Consider the following 23,253-nt stretch of genomic DNA (forward strand, 5'->3'; position numbering starts at 1 on the left):
GGAGCTTACCCACCTCTAGTTCTGCAACAAATCGATTAATGAACACAGCAAATGTCGGACTTTTTCCACCACTATTTAACCGATTATTCTCCGATATTCACGAAACCGAACGCAACGCAACGACGGAAAGCGGACGAACGGAAAACACAGAAAATTTAGCCAACTCGTCTGTGTACACTTATTTATTGTTCGCGCGCGTGTGGTTGTGCCAGTGCGGTGGCAAAATAAAAACAGCTGCAAAATACGCAAATTTCAGTCTTGCTTAAAGCTAGAGTGCGGTATAAAAAGAAAACGAAAACTTCTCGACGCGCTAAAAGTCGCTCTCCCTCTCTTCCCCTCCTCTCTCGTTGTGCGCCCGTGTGTAGTGCTAGTGTGAGTGCGAGTGAGACGGGCAAACAATTTGCCGCTAAATACAAAAAGCAGCTGAGACCAGCTGACACATGTGTGTGTGCAAAATACAATAAAACGCAAAGGCTATACTAAAAGCTATAAATAATTCGCAAATGTTTATGTAGCCGTACAGCAAGAGCAGTAGCGGCAACAACAAAACGCACGTGGCTCAGACATTTTGGCCACCATAGTAAGCAAACACACAAACACGATCAAACATGTCCGCCGTACCGGTTGCCATCAAAACGGAGGAAGTTATTCTAGAGCACGCCGAATACAACAGCGCCGAGGAATTGGATGAGGAATTGCAGTAAGTCTACGTTGATAAATGGACCTCCGAAAAAATGAGAACACAACAAAGCGAGTCAACAGCTTGGCTTGCATTTTTATCACGCAAATTATTGATTATTTTTACTACTTGCTGCTAGTGCGCTCTCCCTGCTCTCTGCCTCTCTTTCTCTCGTTTGCTTTTTGCCGCCGTTTTGCCGACAAAACAAATACGGCACAAAAACACCACCACTAACAAGGCACCTCACATACACTCACACTAGCGTGTGTCGAATTCCATTCCATTTCCACTTCCATGCCGATTTCTTGTTGCTGGAATAAATGTGACGCTTCTTTTTCTCCCATCTTTCGTGTCTCTGCTTTCCTCGCTCTCGCGTTGAGTTGTTGGTTTTTTCACGCTTTGCCTTTCGTCGTCCATATTGTAAAACGGCTGTTTTGTCAATTTGTCAGCAGCGTCGGCAGACGGATAACAGTTCGGGCAATAATATTGGTCCAGCTGTTGAAAAAATACAATTTTTTCTTCAAAATACAAATAATAGAATTTAAAGACTTTCTTTAAACATATTAATTGTTTTTCCGACTATAATTATTTTTTGTGTATTATTAATAAAAGAGTTTAAAATGATTTTGGGCGATTTGTGGTAATATTTTGTTCTATAAATTCTTATTATCTCTATTTATTTTTTAGAAATTAAAAAAATAAATACATTTATTTTATAATGCTTTCATCGTGTAGTATTTATTAAACTGCCTTGGTTGTTTCCTGCATGTTCTCAAATATTTGGTCTAATTGTTACAGCTGCTTTTTGCTATTTTTTGTGCCAGACGATCATGTTGTCTCTCTGCCGCTCCCTCTTTTCTATTCTCCGGCTCTCACGCTCAGCTGCCAAATTGAGCTAGCTCACATGTTCGAATTAACGGAGGTAAAAAAACAGCTGCGCACCCGCACTCCCTTTGTCTTTCTCCCCTTCTCTTTGCTTATCGTGCGTTGCCTAATCAACATTTCTGTTTTTTTTATGTTTTTCGTGTTCATAGTTGAAATGAAATCAGCTGTACCGGTAAATTCATATCATCAGATGGTTTGCGTTGGTTTAATTTACACGCTTCGTTTTTCTCGAAAAGAAAAAGTGTTGCATATAGTTTTTTTTAAATGTGTTTGATAGAAATATGGATGTTATTTTTTTACATGTCTATATTTGATCGAGCTAAATGGGCACAAAGAAGTGTCAAGATATTTGGAAAATGAGTTGGATAAGGGATGTAAAGATTTTCCATGTTTTTGTAGCGAAAGTTTCTTTTTCCTTTGCCGGCTTATCAGAATCATATGGTTGTGCTTTTCGCTTCTTCACACGTCACAAGCGGCGCCGTTTCTTATCGCTCGAGCATATGTTTTTGCACAACCACAAAGAGAATCCGCAATATATACGAGTGCACATATACTAATCCCTTTCAGCTGGCATTTCAAGGCTTTTATTCGTGTTTTTGCTTATATACTGAGTAAAGAAATATAATTTAAGCTCTGACCAAGACCATATGGTTTTCACTGCTGCTGCTATTTATATGTTAAGATTCTTACTTATTTAATTAACCTAAATGCTGTATTTTAGCCGCAAAATATTTGGACACCCTATTGCCAATTAGACCCTAAATTAAGCTGCGAACTTAATTTGTTATTAAACATCACAAAATCAAATTCTACTACATTTCCTAGAGCTAAGACACGTCGCCGTTGACAGCTGTTAAAAAAGCCCCAAAACTGTAGGTGGCACTGTTATTTCAGACACTAGTGTGGGCGGTATAACAACTGCGTGTTAGCAGCTGCTGTTCGCTTTTTGTTGGTGCTAAAATAAAAGAGCGTGCCTTGGCTAAAAGTCTCCACTCAGCTCCCTCTTCCCATTCCACACGTTGCACATTTGCGAATACTACGAGAGCCATGTGTTGCGGCTGCCGTTGTTGTTGTGTGGCGTCATTTCCGTTTTTACCCCACTCGACTGGAAAAGAGGAGCAATTCGAGGGACAGAGAGATAGCATGCACAACTCTTTCTCCGTCCGTCTCGCTCTCACTGCAGTTTTATAAGAGCCGCTCCCCAGTGGATCCAAGTACATAGGCGAGAGAGAAAGAGAGCACCCCAATTGAGTTGCACTCAAAAGCTTTCTGAGCGTGAAAGAGTGAGAGCGCAAAAGTACAGATGCCGCCACACACATTTTTACTACCACACACGTTTCATTGAAAAAACATATACACAAAAGCTAAAGCTAAAAACCCGCTGCAAATTTGCGAAAAAAAACGTGAAATGAAATGAAAACTAATACCAACACATGGCTTCAAATCTGCTGCGCAAATTTTTGGGCGATGGCTCCGTGTGTTTCGTTTCGTATGCCAAAACGTTTCATTTGGTTTTCGTTTCGTTTCCATAGCGCTTTTTCGGATTTTTTTTTAACATGCCGCATTTATTGGCAACCTGCGAGCGAAAGAGAGGAAGTTATAGGGTGTGGGTATGAGAGAGACGGAGCACTACGGCTTGTTTATGAAAAACACATGATTTTTGTGTACAACAGTTTTTAGGGCATAGCAAAAGAGAGGAAAAGGAATAGGGGACCAAACTACTACAACAACACTATGGTATATTGTGATATTCGCAAAATTAAATTTTGTTCAATTATAAGTTAGGAATTGCACAGTGAGGATTTTTAAAATTTTTGCGAAATTGAATTTGATTCCTTCCACTAATTGAGCTAAAGTAAAGATTTCTGGTGTTTATTCCCTGATCCTATGTTTTGATTTTATATTTCCCAGACTTCTCAAATTGCTGTCTCCAGAAGTCTAAGAACAACAACACTTGTATAGGCTGATACAATTTCTATACAATTCTTAAGAAAGCAAACAGCTGGGATAGAATTTCTTTTACGCTTTAAGCTCTTGATTTCCCCGTATTTAGCTTATATCATTTTTATTTGCTTATTTATTTACGTTTGTTTATATTTTTATTGCCAATGTGGCGCCAACTGGCAGACGTAACTGTAAAATGAGAGATGAGCAGGGGAAATGCGAATTCTAATTTGTTCATTGGTTTATGCGCATTAACATTGTTGCACAAATTACGCAAGTGGCGCGAACCTTATTGCGTTGCATTTCAGTTTTGCCTCGCATTCACAGTCTGTGTCGTAAGTTTGCTACCGGATTTTCCGAGACGATAAGTTTACAATCGAGATTTTCTCTAGATTTGTCAAATCGCTGGATTCGAAAATCCTTGTCATAATGTAAAGCTTTCATCGGTTATTCTTATATTGCATGATGATATTTCATGCTCTTAATCTTTTTTAATTTCTTTGTACGATTTTCTGAACTTGCGAAGCATGTTGCAACATAAAGAAAGACTCTAATATGGTTGACAATCATAAGAAGGCGGTGTCTTCTGTGTACATGTTTTGTGGGTTATATAATTGCATGTTTTTCTTTATGAATTAAATATGCCGACACTGAGGGGGAGTTTCCCCTCTCTTCCACTTTCTTCGACTCCCTTGGCCCCTTCCCCGCTGCCCCTTTACCTTTATCTTTACCTGCTGCTGCAGCAATACGACGAAATTCCAGTGAAATGATGACGTAAGCAGTGACCCAATAAACGTATGTACAATTTATGTGCAAAGTGCAACAACAGCAACTGCAGAGGTGGTGGAAGGGTGGGGGGAGGAGTGGGTGGTTAGGAGGCAGCACTCGTGACTTCGGCTTTTGTCTCTCTGTCTGTTTATCGTTCGTATCTCTGTGTTTTTCTCTCTATGTACTTGCTGGCGAAAAGTGGCCAATGAACTACATTGAACCCTGGCTAAAAAGCAGCGCTGCAGCAGTGCGGTCAGCTGTCGTCGGTCATATGTTGTTATTATTATTATATTTATGCATTTATTTGCACCTCAGAAAATGCGTAATTTAAGTGGAAACTACATCGATCTACGCAGCTGCGTCTTTAACTGAACGGAGTCGGGGAACAGGAAAGAGTTCTAAAATAGATTTTGATCATGCAACTAGGAAACCCAGTTTTTGAATTTTCTAAAAGTTTTCGCAGTCGTACTAATAGATTTATTGAAAATGGCTTCATGATCTACTAGGGATCTTTGGAAAAAATGTCTAACCTTACTGTCTACTTATTTTTTTCTGCAAACATCTTCATGCACAGTTTTCCATTGCACTGCCGCCTTTTTTCACTTTAAAAGATGTGCTATGCTGGAATAATTATGCTGCCCCCATAAAGTGGCCAAATATATGTACATATGCGCAACGGCCATCAAAAACAACAACAGATGTTGCCACCACATGCAGCATGCAACAACATTCTCCGCGCGGTTTTCATTCAACTTTTTTCGGTTTTTGTTGTGCAAACAAAAACAAACGAGATGCCAAAATGCAGGCAAGTGCCCAGATCCGAGATCCGAGCCACATTCCTTTGGCCTTTTGCAGCAGCTTTGCAGTCTTTACAGACTTTCTGCTTTTCTGGCTGCCACAACATCCGCCTTCTGCTGCTGTTGACCAACTTTGGTGGCATCTCCCCTCTCCATGCCGTCTCTTTTGCGCACTTGCCGCAGAAATGCTGCCGGAGAAGAACGACCTTTGGATGATGTTGCTAAAAATAACCCAAGCTAGCGAGACGACGTCTCTAATACAGTCCAACTTCAATAGATAGAAACTATAAATTTCCTTCTAAGACCGGTTTTGTTAAATAAAATCAAAACTTTTATTTAAAAATCTAATTTTTTAAGTTTAAAAACATTTAATCAAATGTTTATGCTTGATATTTTCCTAACTCTTAAAACTAGTAAAGATATTGATTGAAACATTTTTTTTGAATATCACCTTTGACAGTTTAAGTTAGAGAGTCGAGACTGTATTTTCTAGCATCGTCTTTGAGAGAGTTATTCTTGTTGTTGTTCGCCTGGAATGTGGTGTTGCAACTTTTACACCCCCCACCCCCTTCACTACCTGTGTTTTTGTTGTTCTTTCTCGGTGAGCATACCATTGTGAAAATGGTTTTCATTAGCCTGCAGCAACAGCAAAACTGTGGCCTGTGGAAAACGTGTTTGCTCTTTTTCGTAGGGTAAAACCGGTTCAGAATTCTTGGGACCTCGCGTCTTCGAGACTAAGTATAATATGCTGCAGCATAGCTCTAAGCCTCAAGACAAGAAGAGCTGCGAAATAATACGAACCGGAGGCCAAAAGCAAACCGAAACGAACCAAATCGAACCAACAAAACAGAAAATAGAAAACAACAATCACGACCGGTGAGATGGTGGCAACAATAACAAAAAGAGGAATGCCCATACTATTGACAGCTGTGCTTAGCCACCTCTCTCTTTCTCTCCCTCTCTCTGTATTGGTCTTTTACATGCAGTAGTTGATACCCTATAAAAGTGTGTATAGGTTTGCTCGTCTTTTTGGCAAGTCATTGGTGTAAAATTTCGTAGAAATACTAAAAAAAATTTTTTTGTTTTTAAGAGTTTATCTATGTATAATACTGGTATAGATGTAATTGATATGAGCTAAAAAATTTATTAAAAATGTAAATTTTAGAATTAGTATTAAAAGATATTTGTCAGTGGGTTAATTCACTCTGGCGTTGGGATAGGTTAGGGTATTCATAACCCAACTTCTGCTTTAGTCCAATGCTGATGCTTACGTGACAACAACAGAGAAGTGACTGTGTGTGTGTGTATTTGTTGGCTCTCTGTTGTTGATGTTATTGTTGTGCAGCGACGGCGGGTTAAACTAAAATTGAATTGAATGGAATTGTAAATTTATGAATGAATGAATTTTTCAGCGCTTTGGTGAGCGGGCAAGAGTGTTTGTGTCGGTGTTGCGTGTTAGTGGATTTGTAAAAATGTAAAAGTTAATTGGTTTTACGTATAGCCCGGCGATAATCCTAAGCCATAAATTACACAGTAGATACTTCTAAAAATAATCTATGAAAACGGACTGTTAAAATGATCTTTAACCGACAGTTTCTTTAAAAATATATGTGTTAAGTTACGTTTTTATGAGGATTTTAAATTTAAGTACAGTTTTTTTTTTTTATGCATCTGTTAATAAATAATAGTACACATTTTTTAAATACTAGATACCAAGGGTAACTAGACTTTAAATTCTCTAGACATTTCCATGTGGTTCATAACTTGTATTTATTTTATAATACATAAAAAAGTAAAACATTTAAATGAGTCATCTATACAAAATTTTTTACCCAAGGAGGATATGACTCTTGGCCAATATTTGTAGGAGAATCTCTGTGACTCATTCTTAACCTATTTCATCATCTTGCAGATTACAATTGGAAGATTCAGGGGGTGAGAACAACTATCACATCGAGTACGCCAGCGAGTCGGCCCATCAGGGTTCTCAGCGTCGCCAGTCGAGCATGAGCGGTACGAATACCTCCAAGGGCGGGCGGCGGGGGGGCGGGGCCCTGAGCGATGGAGACGGTTCGGGAAAACCGCTCGTAGACAGCGAGAAGCGAATGCGCCGGGAAATCGCCAACAGCAACGAGCGGAGACGCATGCAGAGCATCAATGCCGGCTTCCAGAGTCTGCGATCACTGCTCCCGAGGCACGAGGGCGAAAAGTTGAGCAAGGTAAGTTACTAACTTATTTAACCATTCAGGTTTGACAAGCATTGGGCGGGTTTAGCTTTCGTGCTAACTTTTCTTTGCACTCCTTTTGTAAAACTTTTAGAGGAACTTGCAATTACAACCGTAATCAGCTGCTAGACTATCTTGCTGAATATATTAAAAAAAGGTTTTAAATCGTAAAATGATAAAATTACAAATTCGTTATTAGTGGGGTTTTTTTTACAAACATTTTAATCCAAGTGTCTGGAGCTTAAGTGGAGGAAGTTATTATCCATGGTCAGTTCTCGATCTGTTGAATTGTTTATCTCGATTTTTAAGGGCAATCATCATCAATAACACCATTTTTGGGCAAGGGATCTTTTGGCCTGCTGCATCTTAAGCGCACTTCTTTTTTTTATTTGGTTATTTTGCGTAGCCCGTGGCACGCAACTCCAATTACATTGAACCAGAGTCCGAACCCGAGTCTTTACGGTCTGCACCTCAATTACAGGGCCGTCCACAAGCACATGTTGACAAATTGCCGACGACTCCTGGCAAAAGGGCGCAAAAAAAAAAAAAAACACACACGCCAACTTGGCTAAAAGCTTCCAGCTGAGGAATAAAACGTGAATGGAAATGGGTTTAGAGGGGACTGAAGCTTTGAAGGTCCCTTTTCGACATTTAGTAGTCAGGGCAACCGTGTTGGCGTCGTCGTCGTCTCAATTGTTTGTTGTTGGAGGCGTTTCGCTTTTTCATTTTACCCCGCCGCATATATATTTTGTTCAGTTTTTTTTTTTAGCATACACATGTTCTCATATTTATGGGATTTTCACCTTGAGACGACATCGATTTGTTGTGACGCGTGTGTTGCAAAAGGCCGGTGGAACGAACGGCCTTGTTGAAGGGGGAGGATATTAAATACACTTTGAGCAGGACACATAAGTGCTTTCTAGATTGGTTCTTAAAGATGCCTACCTCTCATTTAAGACCGTTTAAGTACACAGACGGCCGTAAATCAACGAAATGGCCAGAGTAGAAAAACAGCAAGACAGTTATATCTTTTTTAAATTATGTGTCTGCGGCTAGAAAAAAGAAATGACAGATACAAATAAATTTGAAGCTAACAAATGAAATGTGCACAATGAAGTGCATGAAAAATTTTAAATTAAGTCTTATTTGTAGCTGCAGATTTTTAGATAAATAAAAATAAATAAACCTTGTGCTGAAAAATAGCATTGAAATTTATGTTACACCTGTAATTCTTATGCTGTAAGGGACAATTTGTATGTTGCATGCATTTCCATTTCTGAAACCCAACCAAGTTTCCAACACTCAAAACTTCTATACTAATAATCGTAAGCTTGGCAACACTGATCATTTAGAAGTTTCCCTCTTTTCAAAGATTACTTTTACAGCCGTCTTATTTATTGCAAATTGAAAAGTGTCAACTGAAACTGCCAGGCCTCATAAATCAGTCCTTGCCCCAAAAAAGGCGATAACAGCCAAACAAAAGGGAAACAATGTAATAAGATGCAACATAAACAAGGCAAGAAAATACTGCAAACAGGAAGAAAAGCGCGTAAATATTAAAAACACTCCACAGGAAAAAATGGAAAGGGTGTATACGTCGACGACGCCTGATGAATGACATAATGGGCGTAGACAGAGAAGGATACGCAGAAAAAGAGAGAAAGAGAAGGCGTGAAAAGGGGGCGGTGGGCGGACTAGTGCAAGTAGTTTATGGATTTTTGTGCCATGCACTTCAACGTCGACGATTACAAACGATACCACCACGCCTGTCACACATAGTAAACATTGTAGTAAATACGTGAGCAAAGAGAAGGGTTATAGTCAGAGAAAGAGAAGGAACCAGGATTATAGAGAGAAATAGAGGGAGAGAGAGGGAGAAAGAACGTGCGAAAGGAGAACCTCCGACAGCTTGACCAAGTTTACACCCGCTATATAATCATTTAAGCCCTAAACACTACAACGTTCCAGTTACATTTAAACACAACATAAAAAAAGTTATTTTGAAATAATTATCTGCTCTAAAATATATTTCAGAATATTTAGTTTCTTTTGCTTAAATCGCTAGTTGGTTTCATAAAGTTTCTTTAGTTTTTAAAGTTATTTCGCAAAGTTTATTTCGAATTTTTTTTGTTTATAAAGTTATTTCACTTCTGGTTCGGTTTGCGAGTCTCATAAGTTCTGTGAACTAATTTAATTTATATTGTTTTGCTTAAATGTTTATAACTGTTTTGGAAAATATAAATTAATAACAGTTATGTGGTTCAGTAGAAACTTAAAGGCATACACAGATGTATAATATTCTGAAGGTTTATACCCGTCCGATTTAGCAAGTTTTTGGCACCTAAAACATTAAGAAAGCAGATCTTACGCACACACAGTATGCATAAACATTAGCAACATGCAAATTCAACACAGACATAAATAGACTCCAAACGCAGACTGGCAAAAGTGCGAAATAAAATTGCAATGCAGACTAAGGCTGGTTGACAAAAAGCTGCGATGACTTAAACCATTCACAGTTAGGCACACGCACATAACGGTGCATGGCAGAAACACAGATACTTTCACACACATACGCACATACACAGCCACGCCCTAAGGTGGGTGCCATAAAGGAGGCAGAGGGATGGAAATGTGAGTGCAATTCTGTGATTTACTCGCTGCTCTCCTCTCTCTCTTGCACTCGGTACACCCCCGCACTCTTGCGTCCACAGTTTGGCGGGTCATTGAACTTGCTCGCTAGGTGGCGCTAAAGTGCAAATGTGCAATTGCGTACAGTTGCCCCCATTGTTGTTTTTGTGACTATTCGTATTTGCACTGAACAAAAAAAAGAATATTTTCTAAAACAGAAATTAAACCAAAAAAAAAAATTAAATAAATAAAATAAAACCTGTTTCTGCATAAATTTCAAAAACATTATTAATCAACCTTTTGAAGATAAATTATTAAAATTGCTTGTTTATTTATTTGACATTGATAAATATTAAGTAAGCATAGTACTCGCAATATTTCGCACCGTGTGAAGATTTAGGCGCGCCCCAGCTGAACTAACCTACATTACAGTGGGTGGGGGTGTTCACTGTGCACTGTACACACCTTGCCCAGACAGTGAACAGAGAGAAAACTGGAAAATTTTCTATATACAATACAATATCGATTCCTTTCCAGTGGCGAAACGAAGAAAAGCGCGCGCCAAACGCGCAAAGTTACCCCCGAAAAAAGATGGGATACCCAGTGGGCTCGGGAGTGGAGATATGCGATGTAACATTGGATGGGATAGGACAATGGCGCCAACATTTTGTTCGCCTTCTGCTGATGGGAGCCCACACCACTTGCTCAGCTGTGGAAAGTTCTCTGTGTTAGTGCGTGTGGGGGTGGATTCAGTTTTCCGGGAGGCTTACGTTTCCCGAGTGTTTCATTGCCATTTCATTTCCAGCGTTTTGGCGTCTGTCTGGCGCCTGGTAGGCAGCTGTTTCACAGCCGATGACGATTCCGAGTGGAACGATGGATGGTCTGCCCCCCAGTCCTTTCCACAAAGTCTCCATGAAAAACCCCCCAGATATATGAAAATGGGCATTCAGCCTGGCAGCTGCGCACTACGATTGTTGGCCCGGCAAAATCCGTTTTTCTTTTTCCCTGCTAGCCTTTGTATTTTCTGGACACCGGGGCGTGGCACCGGGGAGGGCGGTGGGTGGAGGTCGTTGGGTGGTGGGTGGTGGTGCAGTGCACTAGGCCATTGGCATCTCGCAACCTTTCGCAGATAGAAGCAAAAAGCGGGATTGCAGCTGGAGGTTTTGATTGCGACGACAACTTCTGGGCCATGCCAACACCCAGTTTGGGAAAAGTACATAAAATCCAGTATATAAACAGAGCACATGTATGTACTATATAGAGAGTTATGTAAGGCCACATTTATATATAGGTATAGCTCACTGTGTGTAGCCTGTACTTTCAATTGCATTTCGTAGTAAAAATGTTTGCACTACTACTCTACACACAAATGCAGAAGGAAAAACAGGTGTAGTACTCACATTTGGAGCAGCAGCCACAAAATGCAATTAATGGAGCAACGCTCTTTGTAATTTAAAATATTCGTATGCTTCAGTAGCTAAAATTAATTAATTTAGGTATACCTGGTGGTATCTGAAGGGTCGTTAAATCAGAAGAATTATATCCGGGTAATTAAAGTTGTTTGGATTTTAACAATATCTATACTAATATTATAAAGAGGTAAAATTTGTTTGTTTGTTTGTTTGTTTGTTTGCAGGGAATAGGCTCCGGAACTACTGGTCCGATTTAAAAAATTCTTTCGCCGATAGAAAGCTATATTATCGTGGAGTTAAATAGGCTATAATTTATTTTGAAAAAATTAGGGATCCGTAAGAAAATTGCAATATTGTCGCATATAAAGTGAGTTGCTACCTCATCACACTGACAAACACGCTCCCATAGCATTTTAACTCAATTTTTGTGTTCACTGTGAAATTGTGAAAAAAAAGAATTTTTATTCAATTTAAGTTGAACTGTGAAAATTATGTGGATCGTGCATTTGAGGATAAATTCACCACTCTGTCCATAGTCAAAAATGCTTAGAGGACGACGTGCAAACATTGGCCGCAGACATTCAAGCCAGCAGCCAGTATATTCACAAAACTTAAGCGAAGAAAGACAAATGAGCACATGGAGATCATTGGCATCATTCAATCGCTTGGCATTCCAATATGATCCCACTACGAACTACAGTGATAATGAAAATTTAGATATTGGACCAATGGCGACTATATACCGATATTGCAGAAACGGCTGGATTGTGCTGCGCAAGTGGAAAAGTCAAACTGGAAAAGTGTTAAATCACCATCTTTCTATACTTCCATATATTTGAAAAATGTTGCAACATGGATTATTATGTTGTTAAATTGTGTTGACCAGCGAAGCGGACACAGGACGTCTAGTATAAAATAAATTAATTTCAAATCTTAAAATCATGCAAAATTCGTGATTAACTCTTTGGATTAAAAGCAAATGAATGAATTAACAAATTACGCTGCATTTTAATTTAACTGCTAGTGGACGATAACTTATCGATAGATGCTATCCAAGACTTTCGCAGAAGAATTCAGCAGCAAAGAGAAAGCAGGGACAGAAACAACAACCTAGCCGAAAGCCAAAGCGACAAAAAAACATAAGTGCAATGGATCAATTACTTTGTGGGCAGACAGAGAGGAATGGCGATAGTCGGCGAGTGTGTGTGAGTTTGCAAAAATGTCGGTCGGTCGTTGGTCGCTTTCTGTCTCGCTCTTTCCCTCACTGTCTGGCTATTTTTTTCTCTGTTGATTATATGGAATGCCGTCTCGCCGGATTTAATGACTTTGTTGCACTGTAACGGTGTTTTTTCATCAATGACCAAGCCAAGATCGCTGTCTGCTTCTTCTTCATCATCTTCAATCGTTGTTATTACAACGCTGTCCGTTATTTCTACCAGTGTATCGATGTTAGTTCCGTTTTGAATTAAATTTCAGCAGCAAACAGCTGTGAAATCTTGGCAAAAACTCGATAAGTTTCTATAGAAATTGCAAACAATTGTAATAAAAAATATAAAACAACAACAAAAATCGCAGTACAACAATAAAACCAAACAAAAACAAAAGCCAACCGGCATTTTTGCTGCGCAATTTTTACGCACACAGCTGCATTCACGTGTAAGCGAGACTCAGCTGGTCAAGCAAAAACAACAAGAACAGTGAGAAAACAAGGTTAGAGCGTCGGTGACCGGCAGAAAAGCTCGGTTCGCAAGCGCTCAGCTTTCCCAATTGCGTCGCAAGCTCTCGACAAAAAGAAATGTTACTTATGTATAGTAAAAATAAAGATTCAACAGTCTGAAGAATTTCCATATTATAAGACTTGTAAAAAATAATCGTTTGTAATTTTATAAATTGAACTATGTACTTTCTTTCTTTCATTTCTATAACGAAATGCCACTCTGTCACTTGCACTTTTGTCCTCTCAAAACAAAGCCAACAGTACATTAAGAAACGAAAGGTTTGAATGCCACCAAAAGGTCAATAAAACTTTTAACCCATAGAGTGCCAATGGGGTTAAGCCACGACATGCCATGGGGTTCATAGTTTTATTTTTGTTGCCACCGGCTAAACAAAGCTCATGGTCAATGAAAGCATTTAATTAACATAAAAAAAACGCTAGACACACAAGCACGCGAAAAAGGTTGAAAGTGTGTTGAAAGCGATTTGAATTTGAGCATCGAAAGGGACGGGAGACGACTCAAGAAAGAGAAAGGGCGACCTGGGTGTTGGTAAATTTGAAGAAGTAAATATAACAAACTCACAAGAGAGGCAGCTGACCCTCACACGCCGATCAGCTGATCAAATTTCACGTCTATAAAGCTGAAGTAAACGCGGCAAGCGAACGAAGACGCTCGCTGGCGGCATTGTATTTATTTTTATCAACGGGCGCCTGTGCTGTTGTTTACCCAAGACAGCTGTTTTAATTAACCCAAATAGCAACAACAGCAGACGCTGCCAGTGAAAATGTATAATTAAATTTACATTGCTGAATGATGACGAAGTCGCTTAAGTTGCAGAGTTACATATTTTATTGGGTGGGGTTGAATATACAAGACTGCTCAGTTTATAAGGAACAGTTACAAATTTGCTTGACTATTTTACAAATTAACGGAAAAATTGGCATTTCATAAAGGTCTTGTTACCGTTGCTACTTCAAAGGTTGAACATCCCTCGAAAAGTATTTTTTCATATAAAAAATAGTTCAGCTAAAGTTTTTATCACTGCGTCCCTGGGTTATTATTACTGACGTTACTTTTTCAATTGCCACGCTACTTCGACTTTCTTTAATTGCCGCTTTTTATGACTTTTGCCTTGGATTAACTTTGGGGCAAATATGTAAATACACACAAAGATATATGACTGAGCACAAACACATAGCTGTGAGCTCATCTACCGCACGTGTTTGAATTTAATTAGGTTAGCGTAAAAGCAAATAATGCTTTTATTTTTTGTACATATTCAAATTGAGTCAGCCGCCGCTCGCAGCTTGTTAAAATTAGCTAAAAATGCGAAATAAATTTGCAACCATAACAAAACCAGAAAGATGTGCATATGTGAGCGTGTATAGATTGAACACACAGCTGTTTTTTGTTTGTGGGTGTGAAAATCCCCCCGAATGACCTCGCCCCAGTATGTCTCTTCGGAAATCTTTATTTTTATTCCCAAAAATCTTATGTATGTTGTTTACCTATTTTGTTTAGTAAGATGGGGTATATTGTATCAGAAAGATATTAGCGTCATTCAAAATTGTAGACCTCAAGTATTTTTTTATTAGGTTTATTATTTAACAGTCGAATCGGTAACAATTGTAATATATTTTTGGGTTTCCCCCGGTTTTCGATGACGGCATATCCACATGTATTTTTTTTGTAGACACTACAAATGAGAGACTTTCACAGTTTTCACAGGAAAATTGGGGAGTGATTGGGGGAAGTGAATATGGGTGTTTAAAAATAGCCTCCGTTTTGTTGCATTTGGCTTGACCGCAAAATACGCGCGATGTTGTCACCCAAAAATGCTCTCCTGGGATCCCACAAATATACACACACACATGCATATGGATATGTGGGAACACATGTTTGGCGCCCGACAAAAGCAGCTGAGTGGGAGTGGGAGAACGAGAGAGCGAGAGCGGGTGTAAGAGCGAGTGCGAGTGAACCGAAGAAAAGCCCCTATATCTGTGGGTGTGTATAATATCTCTCATTCTATATCCATATCTCCTCTATATAGTCGCATGTATGCGTGTTGTTTCGAGTAAGCCGGTAGAAATCGCAGCTGTTTTTGCCTATTTTCACGCTCACACATTTTTTGCAACGGAAAACAACAATTCTCTAGTGGATTTTATGACTCGTGCAACTCGACTCGGGTGCCGTTATGACCAAAAATGTTTGGATGCTAATTTTAGCAGGTCTGCGATACTAACAAATACCCAATCAGGTTTTTGCTATAATATTGAAAAAAATACAAGTTTTTGTATTACAAAGTTTATTTGTTCATGATCAAAACTATTTTGTTTTAAATTTGTTTTACAATATACCATTGTATTTTATAATATTATCTTTTGTTTGCCGTGGCCATAGATCCAAAAATTTGCACAAAAATTTAAAGTCAGCTGACTTGTTTTTTTTCACTTCTCTTTTCGTGGCGCTTCGCACACACCTGTCATCGTCATCTGCAGGTGAAGAGCCAAAAGATAAGCGAGAACGTAGCGTTAATTGTTTCTTATTTTCGCTGACGTGCGGCGCAATAAAACAGAAAGCAAAAAAATAAAATAAACCGGCAGATGGTAGATAATGAGAATAAACAATAATATCAGTTTGAAGAGGGGTAAAGAATTGCTTAAACAAATCAACTGGTGTTGCGGAGACACCCCATACAGTTTTAAAAACTATACATATGTATATCAATTAAATAAATTTAACTTAAAATCATAATATATTGTTATAACTTTTTTCCTTGAAACTATCATTCATTAATGCTGCTTATATATTGGCCAGACAGATAAACTTGAGGTTCGTTCAGCTATTTATTAGTATTTGGGGCGGGGCGCAACCACCGAAGTAGTAAAAATAAATTGATTTTCCCTGGTTGTTTTCATTTTATCAGCTGAAAAGCGCCTCGCTTGGAAACATGCGTGCACGCACGTAGCCAAAAAAAGTAAAAACAAAAGGAAATACGAAAAAACAATGAAGCTTAAGGGGGAGGAAGGGAAAGTGGGGTGCTGGTGCATTTTTGGTGGTTGTGCTGCTCCCTCGTATCAAAAATCAAAGCGAACCGGACATCGTTCCGGGTGTTTTTTTCTTTGGGTGGTCTCTCATTTTTTCCCTCTTCGAAAACGCTCCCACTCTACTATCAAAAAACCTATAAAAATATATACTATAAGCTCATCAGCGCAAGAAATATGCTATAAAAAGTCAAATAACTAAAATAAAATCGCCACCGTAAAATTTTTTTTTTTAAATTGAAAGACCAACAGCTTTTTTTTTAGTTATAAAATAGTATTGAAGTGATTCGTTTCTCATCTGTAAATGATTTTAACATTTAGTTTATTTACCGCTACGCCCTGCAGACACCGATACACGAATACGAGCGTAGGCCGCTTTTCAGATGCCAGCTCAGCTGATGACGAATTCTCTCTCGTGCCGGCGGGCGTTTTTGCTATTTTTATGCATTTCCTTTTATTCAATCAACGAAATTGTAGTGCAAGTTGTAGGGTGGGCAAACAACAATAACGACAGCGTTTCTGCAACAACAACGCCAACAAGAGAGCGGCAGAAACAGACGCGCCATTTATAGAAGTCAGCTGTCAGACAGAGAGAGAACGCCACTTCCAATCGGGAATAACTGGAAGCTTGACGGAGAGAGCACGTGGGAGAGGCCGTAAAAGCTTGGGCCCACATGTTTTTCGCTACGTCTGGTTTCCGTTTCGCGAAACGAGTGGAAATGAAACGAAGGCAAAACCCAACGAAGCATGTAGCTATCTCACTCTAACGTCAAACAATTACCCCTACCTGAAAGAGAACGAGAGAGCGGCTCTCTCTAGCAACATTTGTGACGACGACGCCGGCGAATATTGAAAAACTTTTCGTATTGGAACTGTTGCTGGCTTCTTGTTGGAAAAAAGTACAGTCACCGCAAAAGCGGCCGTCTGTTGTGTGTTGTTGCTTTGTTGGTTGGCTTGTGTGCGCTCTGAATTGGATTCTTGTTGGACCCGCCAGTTTGATCGTCTTTTTGGTTTTTTTTTCTTTGCTTTGTTTATGCTTTTGCTTTTTTGGCTTTGCCTTTTGTTTACACATACTGATATAAACGGTGGTGGATTTTCTTTTCGTTTCACTTGCCGGCATTTGTCCAACAAAAACAACTATAATTGCGAAGGCAACGACATTTTCTTATTAGCCAAGGCCTCAACTTGCCGGCTAGTAGACTCGAATGATTGCTGATGGAAAGGGAAGAGAGTCCATATGACGCGGGAATAGGCAAATATTCCATATAAGGCATAAAATTATTCCAATCAAACCCAAAAACAAGTGCATTCCATCTGATAAGCAAAGTAAAGACCAATTCCTTTAAGAATCTGATTGGACATGAAATTTTTAAGTTTTCTACTTTTCTAGGTAGAAATATAAACAAATTTAGAACTCGCCCAATAAATTAAGTTTTATACAAGCTTAGCGATATACATGAGTATTCATTTAATTCAACTTGTATTAATAAAATAAATGTTAGCAATAGGCATTTGTAGAAATGAAAACCTAGCATAGCGCTTAATATTTTTTAATTTACTTTAAAAACATGTAAATATATTCTATTCTACTAAATATGTAGATATGTATGCACACATGTACATACATATATCCAAAAATAATCCCTGTCTTCTCTCTGCTTAGACCGTTTTAACAGACAAAGCGGCTACATTCCCGCTTTACTTTATCTTTCCAATAGTTCTCAAGTCTGAGACGATTTCCAATAGACAAGTCAATGAACGACCTTTGTCTACAACAACAAAAAACACAGCTAGAAAACTTAAATATGCTATGTGATTTATACTTATTTTGTGGTTGTTGCCTTTTTGTTATACGATATGCGCACGACATTGCAATGCCGCCGTCTGCGATAGAAATAGAAAGATTTAGATGGAATGAAGGGGGGACCGGGGTCTAAGATTGAAAACCGCCTGGGTGCTGGAACCAACAATAAACCGACAGAAAACTGTACACACAACAACAAGCTCTCTCTCTCACTCGCTCTCTTGCTAGTTGGAAGAACAACAAATACACAGATGGCGTGCAACTGAGAGGGAGGGTGAGAAAATATCGTCGAAGAGTGGCAGAGAGAAAGAAAGAGAGCAAGAGCAGCTGTGCGATGCCGGCAGACCCATGGTGGTGTTGTTGATTCGCATGGCTATCTTTTAGTTGTTATTATTGCTTTTTAGTAGTGACCTCCGACAACAAACCGAAACCGAAACAAGTTTTCAGCAGCAAACAACAACAAAAAAATGCACTAAAGCAGCATAAGATTTATGGTTTTTTAATCAAAGCATAAAGAATGCATTTGCATTCCATTGGCATGAGTACAAATCGAGTTTTTTAAGAAAAAATTCAGGATCTTAAGTTTTTGCATTTACAAATTTGAAAACTTTGTTGACTTAAAGTTTTAATACTAATTATTTGTTTATAATTTATTTCGAAAATTTGAACCATAATTTTTTTTTTTAATTTTAAAAATAAATTTTTTTTTTTGGTAAATGCTTATACATATTTAACATAGTTACACAAAATTTGAATGTGGCCCAACATGTCGCCAACGCGAATTTTCGAATGCAGCCTTTGGCACTTTCTAAGCGAGATTTTCGTTGTAATGGCATCCTCGATCCACATTTCTCTTTTCCCACAATCACTTCCCACGCCTTTTTTGCTGGCCAGTGTTGCACAAATCACGAATTGAAGAGCGCGCGCAGTTTGAAGGACACGAGTTCCTTAACCCTTTCGCGAAGCGAGGTTCCCAGCTTTACTACACTATTTACTATAAACATCGCAGAAAGGCAAACAAAAACAGTCAAGGCAAAATGCAAAAGCAACAAGCCATGCCATTTATGTGCTGTGTGTTGTTGCAATTAAGTCTGCTCTCGGCAATTATGCTTCGTCTTTGTCCTCCTTCTTTATCTCCTTTTGCTCCCTTTTCTTCTTTTCCTACGCTCAGCTGGAGATTCCCTATGTGTGGGTCTTCTGAATGACTTTTATTGTGGGGAGGGGAAAAGATAGGGCGCGATTAAAGGGTTAATAATTTCCTCATCTTAATGATCACACATAACCCTTAATCCATACGAGTTATAATGGTACTACTCATTACACTAAATGAAAAAGGGAAATGGAAAGGAATTTAAAATTAAGAGGTTAATATTGCTCCGAAATTTTTTAATACACTTTTTGTGGCTTAATATTTTTTTAAAAATTTAAAAAATATGATACATATAATGAATTTAACTAAAGTCGTTGTTATTATACGCTTTTAATAGTTTTGTGGAAGAATGTTTTAGACTATTAACCCTTTGCTTGCATCAAACTTTGACTGTTTATATGTATGTGACTTAAAAACATTGATTAACCCTTTATTATTTTGAATTCCAGGCTGCCATCCTGCAACAGACCTTTCAATACATCGTGGAGCTGGAGAACCAAAAGACGCAGCTGCTGACACAGAACAGCGAACTGAAGCGGCAGGTGGGCGAGCACGAAGCTGGCGGCGGCGGCGGCGGCGGAGGATCCGGTGAGGGAGGTGGTGCCAATTCCGGGGGAAACTACAACGACTCGACGAGTGCCAGCGGGGGCAACTCCACGGCGGTGGCCATCAAGAAGCGCAAGCTGACCGACAACGTGATCAACATCCAGGCGATTAGCGACAGCTCGGACGAAGGCCTGGGCTCCATGTCCCCGGAACCGATGACCCTGCTGACGGCCGGCGGAGCGGCGGCCACCAAGCTGAGCAACGCCAGCGTTCTGGCGGCCAAGGAACTGCACGAGATGAAGAAGCAGCTGGAGAAGGAGCGCAGCCTGCGACGACTGCTCGAGGACGAGCTGCAGATGATCAAGCGTCAGCTGTACAGCGTGGCCACCGCACCGCCCGGAACAGCGGTGGCAGCCGCATCCGGCGGCAATAGTGGCGCCTACATTCCACGCGAGGTCATCGAGCACACCGACAACTTTGTCCGCAGCGAGGATCTGGAGGAACTGGGCGGCACAGTCTCCTACGTGGAGATCGACGAGATGACCGGCCAACAGCAGGTGGTGGTTTGCTCCAGCATCGAGGAACTGGAAGCTGATGCCGCCGCCGAGATCATTACGGAGGATCAGGTGCACGAGGAGGTCATCCTGTCGTCGAACAGCTCGACGGAGTCCGAGAACGAGGTGAACGTGAACGCAATTGCCAAAGCCTATGCCGAAGGAGGATGCACGTCGAGTGCCGCGATGTTGCAGCCCATCCTGCAGGCGGCCATCAAGGCCACGCCGAAGGTCGAGGTGGAGCGCATCAACGAGAAGATTGTGAAGGTGAAGGCGGAGAAGCACGATCTGCCATCCATTCAGACCACCACACACTATCAGCATCCGCATCGCCAGAATCTGGAGACGATCGTTCAGGCCATCCGGCATGTGGAGGGCGATCATCTGTTTGCGGACGGCAGCGGCGGCCAGGAGAAGTTTGGCCAGCAGCAGAATCTCCAGCAGCATCACCACCAGATCACTGGAGTGCACCACCAGCAGCTGCAGCACCATCGGCTGGCGCAGGATGCCCCGCTGGCCCTCACCACCACGGGCAAGCAGCATGCGGCGCTGGCGGAGCTGCGACCCTTCCTCCAGCTGAAGACCAGCGGCGGCAGCAAGCAGGTGATCATTACGGCCAAGACGGCCAAGGATGCCGGCGGTCTGGTGTCGACGAGCAGCAGCAGTACCACGGTCACGCCGACGGCGATCTTCAAGGTGCAAACAACGGGCGGCCATGGAAGTGGCAGTCATCTAACCGCAGGCTCAACGGCGGGCACCATCATCACCGGGAGCAATGGGAGTGTTGGCGGTGGCCAACAGCTGACCATCACCACAGCCCTGAAGCAATGCCGACCGGGCGTTATAGTGGCCAAGCAGTTGCCGTCGTCCTGATTCAATGGCCCCAAAATGGGAGCGGGTTCAGGATCAGGATCAGGATCGGGATCGGGATCGGGATTATTAAGTGCGGCTGGAGCAAACAAAGGAGGAAGATGTGGTGCCCAACGTGGGTCAGGAGCTGTAACTGGAGCACGAGCTAGTATTAAAGGCGCTCGCCAGGAGGCAACCACGACCACAACCACACCGACAACAACAACAACAGCAGCAGCAACAAAAACAGCAACCACTCAACAATTTACTAAGCAAATTCCTTTTGCTGCCTCCCGGCAACGTAACAGTAACAGTAACAGTAACAGTAAAAGTAACAGTAACAATAGTAGCAGTAACTTTAACCTTATTGTAAGCAGTAAAAGTAGTAGCATCATCAGCAGAGAGACTGTTACCAAACAGAGGCAGAGGCAAAAGAATGTAAATTAGTAAGAGTTTAGCCAGAGGAAAAAAAAAAAAAAAAAAAAGGAAACAAAACTAAAAGAAAAACAAAAACAAAACAAACGAAAGAAGATATACCAAGCAGACCTAAATAAATTTTTGTATTTTTGGGATATTTATGATTTAATTTCGAAACTCAACCAGACCTCTCTTTCCAAGCTTCGAACGCCAACAAACCACAACAAAACACACAACATATAGCCACTGTAATTAAATGCAAAGGAAAACTACACATAACATTTGTTCATTTATTGGTTAAGAAACTAGAATAAACAGAAGAAACAAAATACAATTGATTTTCAACAGCATAATAGAGAGCAGCAGGCAACCAGCATAACGACAAAAGAACGAAACCGAAACAACAAAACAGAGTACAAAACAAAAAAGAAAACAGAAAATAGACATAAAATTTATAAACTTTTGTTTGGTTATTTTTTTGAAATGCATGCAGTGAAAGATTGCGACAAAAAAAAAAAATAGTACGAACGTTGAGAGGTGCCGAAATTGTTTAAGCAAGTTTAATTAATTGATGATTCCTTGAACTCTATAAAAACCATCGCATTAATTTTTACCTTTTTTTAAATTATTTTTTCATATCTTTAATTTTAACGTTTATAGGCGTACATTATATACTTTGAATGGAACTTATTGAGTTTTTGTTGATATATTTGTGTAAAAAAATTTTAAGTCTAATTATGTAAGCGAGTGCAGAGCGTGGATGGTAAACATTAAACAAAACAAAACAAAACAAACAAAAAAACGAAAACAAAAAACACAAAAACATTAAAACAATCTAATGGAAAAGAAAAAAAATGCAAAACGAAATACAGAGAACTAAAAGCAAGTGAAAATCGTTTATTATATAAACTATTATATAAATATATATATATATATAAATATAAATTATATACAAATTACGCATACCTACCACAACATATATAAATAATACATGCAGAGTACATACGAACATAAGTATCGGAACATTACATAATATTACTACTAAACTACAATAAACAAATACTTTGCATACATATTTAATATGCTTTAGTAACATAAGTACGACAAGTTCAGAGAGTTAAACCAAGAATCCCTCGATCCCCTTTTTCCCCACAAAACATCCCCATTAAAAACAAAAAATTTAAGAATGCGCACGTGTGAGCGAGAGGGCCTTGCAGCTGTCTCCCTTTGCTAAGCCGCGCCGACGCTGTGCGTTCTGTTAGTTTTCGAATTTTCGAAAAGATCCCATAGCTGCCAGCTACGACACCAAGTGTCCCTGCTGGGATGCCAAATCTTGAGACCCCACGCGAATTGAAGAAACTCTTCTTCGCGCAGCGTTGCCGCGGCTTGGCGTCCCGCATTTCCCCCAAAAAGGAGAGAGACTATGAGAATGATGAAGGGAGCAGCACTCGCATGCAGGCAGCTACAGTTTGTCAATAGCGCCCAATCGCCAACGCGTCCGCATTCGAAATATTTGACTAAGGAAACATTATGCAGGCCCGTTCATAGTTAAAGGAAAACAAAACGTAACGAATCGAAAACATGAAGCATATATAAGCCAGATCATACAAAACAACCACATATTACTACATACATTCATGCTCTATGAAAACAAAAAAATACAACAAATTATGTCAAATAAATGGTTTTTCCTTTTCCCTCACAAAAAAAAAACATGATTTTCTATTGGTGGGTCGACAGTGGTTTTTTTTATGATACAACCCCTTTTCAAATTTCCATTAAAATGGGTTTGCTGAAAGTAGACCGACGAAAACGCCTAGTTCGATTCGG

The 23,253-nt window shown here is 39.9% G+C and overlaps 2 protein-coding genes across 2 annotated transcripts; both read left to right on the top strand.

The window, feature by feature from the left end:
• Positions 1-67: 67 nt before the first annotated feature.
• On the top strand, positions 68-21,030 carry LOC108098229. Its single transcript, XM_017201010.2, has 3 exons — positions 68-700; positions 6,986-7,292; positions 19,507-21,030. Exons 1-3 carry the CDS (start codon positions 609-611, stop codon positions 21,028-21,030), a joined length of 1,923 nt encoding a protein of 640 aa, XP_017056499.2. The 5' UTR covers positions 68-608.
• On the top strand, positions 20,929-23,125 carry LOC108098232 (GPI-anchored hemophore cfmA-like). The gene has a single exon (XM_017201014.2). The coding sequence runs from the start codon at positions 21,046-21,048 to the stop codon at positions 21,451-21,453; it is 408 nt and encodes a 135-aa protein (XP_017056503.1). The 5' UTR covers positions 20,929-21,045; the 3' UTR covers positions 21,454-23,125.
• Positions 23,126-23,253: the final 128 nt, after the last annotated feature.

Source organism: Drosophila ficusphila, unplaced genomic scaffold, assembly GCF_018152265.1.
Source record: "Drosophila ficusphila isolate 14025-0441.05 unplaced genomic scaffold, ASM1815226v1 contig_436, whole genome shotgun sequence".
Classification (NCBI taxonomy): domain Eukaryota; kingdom Metazoa; phylum Arthropoda; class Insecta; order Diptera; family Drosophilidae; genus Drosophila; species Drosophila ficusphila.